The following is a 12245-nucleotide window of genomic DNA, read 5'->3' as shown; positions in this document are numbered from 1 at the left end:
CATCGAACTTTACATCGAAAACCGGGGATGTACTGTATGGTGACTAACATAATATAAAAATCGTTTAAAAAAAAAAGAAAAGGATACCTTTGATTTATTGTGCCACTGTAAAAAATTTAATATTGATGTTTAATCTTGATTTTACATGGCTGTTTTCTCCAGTAAATGGTACAAACATGCAAACTGTTTAATTCATATCTGTGAGCAAGAGCTCTGTGCCCTCGCAAGACACATGCTTCACTGGTGCTGACAGTGTGAGTAAAGAGGACAGTGGCGATGGATGGATGCAGATGAGCCCCTGCTGAAGAGGCTCCACTGTCTCGTGAAGGTCATGAATGTGTGGACCTCTCCCGCCCTACGAGTCTCCTTACTGCCCCTCTTACATCTTTGTTTCTCAGAGTGTAGATTAGAGGGTTGAGGCTAGGTGTGACAACAGTATAAAAGAGGGCAATGAATTTGCCTTGATCTTGAGACTCTCCTGATGGTGGCTGCAGATATATGCAGATGACTGGAATGAAAAAGAGGGACACAACCATAAGATGGGCTCCACATGTCCCAAAGGCTCTCTGAAGTCTGGCTGTTGACTGCATCCTCAGCACAGCCCGGGCAATGGCAGCATATGAGCTGAGAATGAGGATGAGGGGTATGAGAACAAAAATGGAGCTCGTGATCAGGAGGGTCAGCTCATTAACACGGGTATCAACACACGATAATCGCAGCAGTGCTGGGACTTCACAGAAGAAATGGTCCACTCGGCGATGTCCACATAGGGGTACCCAGAAGGTAAAGGAAGAATGAAGTGCTGAGTTGGTGAAGCCACTGACCCAGGAAGCCACAGCCAACAGGTGGCAGAAACGAGGGTTCATGAGGACAGCATAATGCAAGGGTCTACAGACAGCTGCATAACGGTCATAGGACATCACCACCAGGAGGACACACTCTGTGGTTCCCAATGCAAGGACAAAGTAAAGTTGAATCATGCAACCGGTGTAGGAGATGGTCTTTTCTGGGCCCCAGAGGTTGGCCAGCATCTGAGGGATGGAGCTGGTGGTGTAGCAGAGATCCAGAAAAGAGAGGTTTGAGAGGAAGAAGTACATGGGAGTGTGGAGATGGGCGTCCAGGTACGACAAGGTAATGATGGACAGGTTGCCTATCAATGTCATCAAGTAGAACATCAAGATAACCACAAAGAGAGCTACTTCCAGATGAGGCCACTTGGAAAAACCCAGTAGAACCAAGTAGCGTTCAGAACTTGCATTTTTCCCATCATCATTCATTTCTTGTTACCTGAGGAAAGAAACACATTCATCCAAAAAGGTAAGAAAATGCCCCAAGTATCACAGGCACGCTAGAAAAAGAATCAGAAGCCAGTTTGAAAGGCCTACCACTGTTCAACTCTGGGAGAGTTTGACATTAACCATGATACTAATGAATTGAAAGAAAAAAAAAAGAATCCACAAGCTCATAGTGAGATATCAAAAATATGTAAGTTAATTAATTAGTGGAGAAAAAAATTATTCCTGTCAGTAGGATCCTAATAGTATGTGTAGAAGGAATGGTAGATTAAAGAAGATAAATAGATGCTAAAAACTAGTGAATGAAAATGTCTTGAGAAACAGGATATTTCTATGGCCTAAAATACCTTCTTCCTAATTGCTCATTAATTACAAAATAAGACATAGTAAACTTTATAATAGAAAATGGTGGTGTACATGATCATAGCCAAGACTACTCAATGTTTACATCACCAGGGTTGAGACAAAGCAACATGAGGTACCTACCGACATGATGCTCTGAGCAGGACATAATGTCACTTCAGTGACATTCCTGCCAAAATTTACAGCCTGATTCTAATAACGAATATGCATAAGCCAAACTCAAATTGAGGCAAGTTGGACAAAATAGCTCGCCTGTACTCTTCAAACATGTTCAGTTAAATGAACATAAATAAAGGCTGAGGAACTGGTCCGCATTCAAGGAAACCAAAGAGACATGTTATCTAAGTGTGTGGCCCTGGACTGGGAAAACAGCTATTAACATTACTGAGAGCTATGGAGAAATATGACAATGAACTATGAATTAGATTGCAATATTGTATCCATATTGTATTTTCTGTTTTCTCAACTCTACAGTGGTTATGTAAAATAAAGTCCCTGTGGTTAGGAAATAAACATTGAGCAAACACGACATCTTCAACTTCCTCCCAGACGGTCCAGCAGAAAAGATGATGATAGGTAAGTAGGCAGGTAGGTAGGTACATGGACAAAAAACATCTTTTTAGGTACAAAATACACTATTGCTGGATCTGGTTAGGGTTTATAGTAGTTCTTTGTACCTAGTTTGCAATTCCTATGTAAATTTGAAATTTCACCAGAATTAAAATTACAAAAATAAATATAAAATAAAATTTTCTCACATTTATATTTTATCAAGATATTTACCATGTAATGGAAAAATAGCTTTTTAACTCAAAGACTCATTCCATCCTAGGGTGACATCTGGGTAAATAGTAATTTGAAAACTCCTAACATTCCTAACAGAAGAAAATTCCCATGGAAGAAATTATCTTTTTTAGATGAATTGTTTCAGTTCTCTTTCAACATTTTCAGTCTATTTCCATGAACCACGAGAGACTATGGACTCTGGAAAACAAACTGAGGGTTTCAGGGGGGGTGGGGGAATGGGATAAGCTGGTGATGGGTATTAAGGAGGGCATGTATTGCATGGAGCCCTGGGTGTTATATGCAAATAATGAATCATGGAACTTTACATCAAAAACTAATGATGTACTGTATGGTGACTAACATAACATAATAATAATTAAAACACACAGAACAATTGTAATCCCCATGATCTCTCAGGGTTAAAACCCCAGGATGAACAATATTGATTTCAAACTGTTTTCTGTAAACCCCCGTATCTGCAGGCGGTATGTTCCAAGACCCCCAGTGGATGCCTGAAGCCCCATATACACTATGTTTTCCTACATATACACGCCCATGATAAAGTTTAATTTATAAATTAGGCTCAGTGGAGGTTAACAATAGCTAGTAATACAACAATGATAACAATGCACTGTAAGAGTTATGTGAGTGTGGTGTCTCCTCAAATATTGTGCAGAACTCACCCTTCTCCTCCTTGTGATGCTGTGAGATGATGAAATGTCCACCTGATGAGATGAAGTGACATGAATGACGCAGGCATGTGAAGTAGCTTTGGGCTGCCGGTGACCTTCTGATGAAGGTCACTGGGACCACCTGCTTCTAAGGCCACGGTTGATCACAGGGTCACGGAAACTGCAAAACGTGAAACCTCGGATAAGGGCGCTAGGTACACAGGGTGAAAAGTCCAGAGTTCCAGTTAAATATTCTTGTAGAAACAACTGTATCTTCTGATGGTTTGCTTGCACTAAGAGCTTGTTTCTAAGCTGAAAACTAAGGTACCAACAGAGACACAAAAAAGACACACGGACATACATCAACTCACGACATGAACAAAGCTGGAATACTTAGTTCCTATGAACAGACCTGTGACATGGAGCGGGGAGAAAGAGACAGAATGCTTCACAGAGGACCTGTAAATGGAACTGAATTTGAAAAGAGGGATTTCTAGGAAAGGAAGATATACATTTTTTCAAAGAGCAAAGGAGGACGAGCATGAGGACAGAGGGAAATAGAAAGCACCCTGACTGTAGGGCTTGAAGCTGAATGTGTGTCTGTCACAGGCCTGAGGAAGGTGTCCACATTATTCCCTCCGGTCCAGGACAGTAACTGAGGCAGTATTTGAATTCTGGCCATAATTTATAATTTCTACATGTATTTTTATTCTCTAACTTCAAGAAGCATTCTGAATATTTATTGAAACTACTGAATAGCTATCATTTATATACTGTGCCCAGTGAATCTTACCTTTTTGGTTAAAGAATTAAGTACATCACAACAATTCTATATCTCTTAGGTGATCCTTTTTCTCTTGTGGGTTTTCAGTCGTTCATAGGAGAGACTTGATGTTACCTTTTGTTCCGTGGTTGGTATGACAAGGTTCTGCCTCATTCAGCTTTGCAGTTCCCTTCCCCCCTCTCATAGCTGATTCTCCCTCACACTTCCTAATAAGCTACAGCAAAGAAAGAAAGAAAGAAAGAAAGAAAGAAAGAAAGAAAGAAAGAAAGAAAGAAAGAAAGAAAGAAAGAAAGAAAGAAAGAAAGAAAGAAGAAAGAAAGAAGAAAGCAGAGAGGGAGACAAACCATAAGAGACTCTTAACTCTAGGAAACAAACTGAGGGTTGCTGGGGGGGGGATGGGGTAACTGGGTGATAGGCATTCAGGAAGGCACTTGATGTAATGAACACTGGGTGTCGTAGCCAACTGATGAATCCCTAAACTCTACCTCTGAAAGGAGTAATACACTATATGTTAATTAAATTGAATTTAAATTAAAATTCAAAGAGAATAATCACATACAATAAAAAGAGAAAGAAAGAAAGGAGCCACAGCAGAGCCACCAATTGCTTACCTTCTACAAATGCAGCTCTTTCTATAAGATATTAGAAATAGCTACCTGATTGAGTTTCAGCAGGAAAGTGATAAACAGTTTGGCCCAAGGCTGTAGGACTTATGCAGGCTTTATCACTCTTCACCAGTAACTAGCGGTTATGTGAATCTAGACCATGTTCTATAGCTCCGAAACCATCCAGGATAATCACACAAGTGCAAGGCTTAAAAAGAAATTCTCTGGTAATTAAACACAAGTTTAATACAGAGAATTATTAAACCATGGAAGGAGAGGATAAGGATGGAAATAGAGCTGTAAAGGATATCTTGGGCCAAGGGACAGTACCCAAGAGAATCCAAACCTGGAAGGGGGGCTCCCTCTCCACGGCTGAGGGTCAGACCTCACCGAAGCAGGAGTGGCTGCAGCCCGCTGGGTGAAGAAGCCTGATCTGGCTGAACCAAGCAACAGCAACGGACAGGAAACCATGAAGATTATTTCACTTTCAGGTCACTTCCATTCGAGGGATGATGGAAAAATGCTGAGATTCTCTTTCAACCTCCCTAGAATGGGCGATAATACATCATGAGAAACACGATCCCACTGCCATTGCTCCTCCCAATGCAGATATAATGTTCTTCTTCTTTACACAGGTACCCGAACAACTTGGTGCATTAACTGAAAGTGGAGCTGTGAGGTGTCTTTATGTATCGCCTCGCTCGCCCTTAGCATTCTACAGAAGTTAGAAAGCGGTAGGACGTGAGGGACCAAAGGACACCAGGCATAACGAGAGAAACGGTAGGAACTTTATCATTTAATTTTCTTCCTACTGGAAGAGAGAGAAAGGCTTCACCACTAGTTGCTTCTGTAGGCTATGGGATGAAATATCTCCTCTCCTCTCTTTTTTTGAACTAAGGCACTACGGAGGGAAAATGGTGGACACAAGTCTTTGCACATGTGCAAATCACTGGCCAGCTTACTTTTTTCTTAGGTGAGTCTTTTTATGCTCTTAGCTACTGCTTAAATACTACTTGTCCCTCCTGCGTGTGTCCACATTCCCTGCATCTGTCTTCATGATCTATGCCCGCCTTCCCTGTGGACCTATCTGACCTTCGGCGTTCACCTCCATGAAACTGCCAACACAGATGGCCGACCACACCACATGCTCTAATCCACTATATCATATTAGGCAAACGGAGTCTGGAAATTACTGTGATTATCATTGCTATAAAAGAGTCCTGCGTTTACCATACAGGTTTCGTTTTAGCTGAAGGAAGAACTGATTAGAGCCTTCAGCGTACCGAGGGATAGACCCTTTTCCTAGAGCAACTGGAGCCTTTATGAAAACAAAAGAATATGACTTGCTTCTCCTGACTGGGGCCATTGGGAGGGTAAATCCCAGAGAAGCAATTAATGTTCTTCCAGGAGCTGTCCTGGTTAGAACAGCTTCTGAGGGATCTCTTTAACATGATACCGCACTGTTGTACTTAAGGTAAAGACAAATCTACAAAGCACCCATCACTGATAGAAATGCTTTAATCTGCATTTAGAGGGAAGGGAATGGGCTGTCCTGAATTACCTGAAATTTCTTCTCCAACACCTCATTATGCTGAGGGCAAAACCTGAGGGATCATTTGTCAGAGGTAGTCGAATTTGGGGAAGGAAGGGAAGTTTGAAACATTTTTTCTTAATTTTTATTCATTTGTTTTTATTTAAATTCAATTAATTAACATATAGTGTATTCTTAGTTTTGGAGGTAGAGTTCAGTGATTCATCAGTTGCCTATAACACCCAGTGCTCATGACATCACGTGCCCTCCTTAGTGCCCATCTCCCAGTTACCCCATCCAGCCACCCACCTCCCCTCCAGCAACCTTCAGTCTGGTTCCTAGAGTTAATGGTTTGTCTTATGGTTTGTCTCCCTCTCTGATTTCATTCTCTTTTATTTTTCCCTCCCTTCCCTATGCTCCTCTGTCTTGTTTCTTAAATCTCACATGAGTGAAATCATGTAATTGTCTTTCTCTGATCGACTTATTTCACTTAGCATAATACCCTCTAATTCCATCCACATCATTGCAACTGGTAAGAGGTCATTGTTTTCAAATTCAATTTTTTTCCTGTTTCTTTTTTTTTAACATTTAAAAAATTTTTTAAATCAATTAATTAACATATAATGTATTATTGGTTTCAGAGGTACGGGTCTGTGATTCATCTGTCTTATATAATACCTGGTGCTCATTTCATCACATGCCCTCCTTCATATCCATCACCCAGTTACCCCATCTCTCCACCCCTCTTGCCTCCAGCAACCCAGTTTGTTTCCTGTGATTAAGAGTCTCTTATGGTTTATATCCTTCTCTGGTTTCCTCTTGTTTCATTTTTTCCTCTCTTTCTCTGGGATCCTTTGTTTTGTTTCTTAAATTCCACATATCAGTGAGATCATATGATAATTGTCTTTCTCTGACTGACTTATATCACTTTGCATAATACCCTCCAGTTCCATCCATGATGTTGCTAATGGCAATATTTCGGGGTTTTTTGGATGGCTGAGTAATATTCCATTGCACATATATACCTCATCTTCCCTATCCATTAATCTGTCAACGGGCATCTGGGCTCTTTCCATAGTTTGGCTATTGTGGACATCGCTGCTATAAACATTGGGGTACAGGTGGCCCTTTGGATCACTACATTGGTATCTTTGGGCTAAATACATAGGAGTGCAATCGCTGGGTCATACAGTAGCTTTATTTTTAACTTCTTGAGTGAACACCATACTGTTTTCCAGAATGGCTATAGCAGCTTGCATTCCCACCAAGTGTGAGAGGTTTCCCTTTTTGCACATCCTCGCCAATATCTGCCATTTCCTGATTTGTTAATTGTAGCCATTCTGACTGGTGTGAAGTGGTATCTCATTGTGGTTTTTATTTTATTTCCCTGATGCCAAGTGATGTGGATCATTCCTTCATGTGTCTTTTGGCCATTTGGATGTCTTCTTTGGAAAAATATCTGTTCATGTCTTTTGCCCATGTCTTCACTGGATTATCTGTTCTTTGGGTATGTAGTTTGATAAGTTCTTTATAGATTTTGGATACTAGCCCTTTGTCTGATAAGACATTTGCAAAAATCTTCTCCCGTGCTGTCGGTTGTCTTTTGGTTTTGTTGACTCTTTCCTTTGCTGTGCAAAAGCTTTTTATCATGATGAAGTTATAATAGTTCATTTTTGCCCTAGTTCCCTTGCTGTTGGAGACATGTGTATCAAGAAGTTGCTGGAGCCAAGGTCAGAGAGGTTGCTGCCTTCGTTTCCTCTAGTATTTTGATGGATTCCTGTCTCACAAAGAGGTTTTTCATCCATTTTGAATTTTTTTGTGTGTCTGTATGGTTTTTGAAAGTGGTCCAGTTTCAATCTTCTGCATGGGGCTGCCCAATTTTCCCAACACCATATGTTGAAGAGACTGTCTTTTTTCCTTTGGATATTCTCTTCTGCTTTATCAAAGAGTAGTTGACCACAGAGTGAGGGTCTATTTCTGGGTTGTGTATTCTGTTCCGTTGACCTATGTGTCTGTTTTTCTGCCAGTACCATTCAGTCTTGATGATTACAGCTTTGTAATAGAGCTTGAAGTCCAGAATTGTGATGCCACCAGCTTTGGTTTTTGAAACATTTTTTTAAATGTAATACATAAAAACTATACCAAAATTATATCATGAGTTAATAGATTAATGAATATTTTTGAATTTTATATTGTTTCTAGCTATTATATCATGAGTTATATCATGAGTTAATAGATTATATCATGAGTTATAGATTATATATTTTATATCATGAGTTAATAGATTAATGAATTATATCATGAGTTAATAGATTAATGAATATTTTTGAATTTTATATTGTTTCTAGCTAGTATATTCCATTTGTACCAAAGAAAATCTTGGTATGAAAATCATGTGTTGTGATAAAATGAATTTATTTTTATTCTTTTAAAGATTTTTTTAAAATTATTCATTGAGAGAGAGAGAGAGAAAGAGAGGGAGGGAGTGTAAAAGCAGGGGGAGAGTCAGAAGGGGAGGGAGAAGCTGACTCTCTGCTGAGCAGAGAGCCTGATGTGGGGCTCAGTCCAGGACCTTAAGATCATTTGAGCCACCCAGGCGCCCCAAAATTAAGTTTCTTAAATTGTATATGTTTCAGTGGCCTAAATTATTGTGAGAACTCAATAATAAAAATACATAAACATTTCCCACAGGGCTAATACATAATCAGTCAATACATGTAAGCTGCTCTTGCCGTCACGTTGAATTTTAATTTGAATTGATATTTTAAACAGTTCTACATTATTTCTTTGTTTTTCTTTATTTTAGATATTAAATGTATTAAAAACAAGAGACCTGCATTCCCACAACTCAGAATCACCAACTATTACTTTTACCATATTTATTTCTAACATTTTAACAGAGAAAATATCACAGATAAACCCCATATCCTCTTTAATTCCCATTCTCTAACCAGACACCCAACCCAGATATAACCAGTATGATGAGCTTGGCGTGTATAATTTGAGCTCACTTTAACATACATTAAAATTAGTTGAATAATCAATAGTTAAATATAAATTATTATTAACTACTTAAATACATACAGTTTAAATTTCTCGTGAGCAGTCTTCCAAATCTGGTCAGGTCTACGTCCAATTCTCATGAGAACTCATGCACATCTCAGGAGATTTCTACCCAAATGTCAACAGATCTTAGTCCAAAGTTCGCCAGATCCCAGTCCAAATCTCATGAGAACTCTACGTAAATCTCGTGAGATCTCTTCCAAGTCCATCAGATCTCAGTCGATATCTCAGGAGAGCTCAGTCCAAATTTCATGAGATCTCTTCCAAATCTCATGAGATCTCACACACATATCATGAGATTTCTAGCCAAATCTTGTCAGATCTCATTCTAAATCTTGCCAGACTCAGTCCAAATCTCCTATGATCTCATTCAAATCAAGCCAATCTCTGTCCACATCTCCATATGTCATGAGATCTCAACCAAATCTCATGAGATCATAGACCAAATCTCGTGAGACCTCACACACATCTTACGAGATTTCTACTCAAATCTCTGATATCATAGTCCAAGTCTCATGAGATCTCAGTCCAAATCTCGTGAGATGTCATCCAAATCTTGCCAGAACTCAGTCCAAATCTTGTGAGACCTCATGCACATCTCCTGAGATTTCTACCCAAATCTCATGAGATCTCAGTCCAAATTTCATATGGTCTCATTCAAATCAAGCCAATCTCTGCCCAAATCTCCAGACCTTGTGAGATCTCATCCGAATCTCACCAGATTTCAGTGCAAATCAGTGAGCTCTCATGCAAATCTCTCGAGATTTCTAGCCAAATCTCATGAGCTCTCAGTCCAAATCTCATGAGAACTCAGTCCAAATCTGGAGAACTCATGCACATCTCCTGAGATTTCTAGCAAAATCTCCTGAGAGCTCTGTCCAAATCTCTTGAGATCTCAGGAACATCTTGTGAGATTTCTAGTAAAATCTCATGAGATCTCAGACCAAATCTCCTATGATCTCATTCAAATCAAGCCAGTTCCTATCCAGATCTTGAGATCTCATGAGCTCTCATCCAAATCTCACCAGATTTCAATACAAATCATGAGAACTCATGCATATCTCGTGAGATTTCTAACCACGTGAGAACTCTGTCCAAATCTCTTGAGATCTCAGGAACATCTCCTGAGATTTCTAGAAAAATCTCGTGAGTTCTCAGTCCAAATCTCATATGATCTCATTCAGATCAAGCCAATCTCTGTCCAAATCTTGAAATCTCGTGAGATCTTATCCAAATCTTGCCACATTTCAGTACAAATCTCATGAGATCTCACACATATCTCATGAGATTTCTAGCCAAATCTATTGAGACCTCAGTCCAAATCTCATGAGATCTCAGTCCAAAGATGGTGAGAACGCAGACCAAATCGCATGAGATCTCGTCCAAATCCTGCCAGATCTACATCCAAATCTTGTGAGAACTCACGCACATCTAGCGAGATTTCTGCCCAAATCTCGTGAGATCTTAGTCCAAATCTTGCCAGGTCCAAGTCCAAATCTCGTGAGAACTCAGTCCAAACCTCATTAAATCTCATACAAATCTCACCAGATCTCAGTCCAAATCTCATGAAACCTCATGCACATCTCCTGAGATTTCTACCCAAATCTCCTCAGAACTCTGTCCAAATCTCTTGAGATCTCAGGAACATCTCGCAAGATTTCTGCCCAATTTTCCTGAGAATTGGGCCCAACTCTCCTGAGATTGCCCACACATCTCAAGAGATTTTTAGCGAAATCTCGTGAGATCACAGTCCAAATCTCATGAGATCACATCCAAATCTCACCAATATCTGTACAAACCTCAAGAAAACTCATCCAAATCTTGTGAGATCTCTTTGAATCTCAGCAGCTCTCAGTCCAAATCTCATGAGATCTCTTTCAGACCTACCAGATCTCAGTCCAAACCTCACCACATCTCCGTCCAAATCCTGTTAGATCTCAACAAACCTTGCGAGACTTCTAGCCAAATTTCTTCAGATCTCATTCCAAATCTCATGAGAGTCCAAATCTCGTATGATCTCATTCAAATTAAGCCTATCTCTGCCCAAATGTCACCGTAGCTTGAGATCTCATCCAATTCTCATCAGGATTAACCACTGTCAGGAGCTTGGCCTGTGTAATTGGGGCTCACTTTAATATATATTAAAATTAAATAATAAATACTTAAATATACAATATTATTAACTAGTTACATACTTATATTTTATTTTCTCTCCTTTACTGGAGAATTCAACAGTGATCCTGTACTAGCACAATTCACTCAGTCACCAAAACCTGGGAAAACACTGCACCATGCTCCACTATTCTTCATGCTTAGGCAACAGATTCGTAGCAGAATTTTTTGCCTCTGCCAATCTACTTGGCTCTATCAGATTTTAAAGCTTTTGTGTGAAATATTATGAGCTCGTTGGGAAAACATGATTGCTATAAAACGACTTAATCACAGGAAATTACTTCTAAAGCAGCAGTTCTCAACTTTCTGGTTTTCCTTCAACACACTTGAGAGAAGAAACGTACTAGCCATATGTGACTTTCAAAGTAACTTCTGGCAGAAATATGGGTTCTGACTCCATACTCACCCTCAAGGATAAGAAACCCATGGAAAACATTTTAATTGTAAAACCACTGTAGACCACAGGGCACAAGAATAAGACCCTTTAGGGACAAGTGATATTAATTCCTCTCTGTAGGATTCTGATCAATGGAGTGTTTTATTTAAGAAGAATGTGAATTAGCACAGATCATAAAGTGTGTACCATCAGGGATGGAATGTCAGCTGTAGCTGGGCTCCAGGCGGTGGTGTTTATTTATTGTTGATATGATTTCCTTCCCTTCAACTTTGATAGGTGTGAGGAAAACAACACACACCAAAGGCAAGAACACACACCAGCAATGTAAGGTATAGCAACACAACTGAGGCTGGGATAGAATACAACTTGGGGTCACTGGGGTGCCACAGGCTGTTCACTCTCATCTCACCAGGATAAATGTTAACATAAAGGGAGAGAAAAACAGATGAAAATTAGAAGGCTATATCAAAAATTATCCCATTGCCTGCTTTCTAAGGTCTTGCCTGGTCACTTACTAGCTTACTAGGTTGACATTTGATAGGTACATCCTTCAAGTTGACAAAAATAAATTGTTTATT

At 39.7% G+C, this 12245-nt stretch overlaps 1 protein-coding gene across 1 annotated transcript; it reads right to left on the bottom strand.

Annotated features, from left to right (window-relative positions):
- Positions 1-329: 329 nt before the first annotated feature.
- Positions 330-1277, bottom strand: LOC123796454 (olfactory receptor 2J3-like). The gene has a single exon (XM_045803935.2). It carries the CDS (start codon positions 1275-1277, stop codon positions 330-332), a length of 948 nt encoding a protein of 315 aa, XP_045659891.2.
- Positions 1278-12245: the final 10968 nt, after the last annotated feature.

This window comes from Ursus americanus, chromosome 32 (genome assembly GCF_024610735.1).
Source record: "Ursus americanus isolate L20-20 chromosome 32, mUrsAme1.1.p, whole genome shotgun sequence".
NCBI lineage: Eukaryota > Metazoa > Chordata > Mammalia > Carnivora > Ursidae > Ursus > Ursus americanus.
This window is presented reverse-complemented; position numbering and strand designations above follow the sequence as displayed.

What these genes read in the sequence shown, in the direction of transcription:
- LOC123796454 (XM_045803935.2), bottom strand. Translation starts at nt 1,277, where the DNA reads ATGAATGATGATGGGAAAAATGCAAGTTCTGAACGCTACTTGGTTCTA.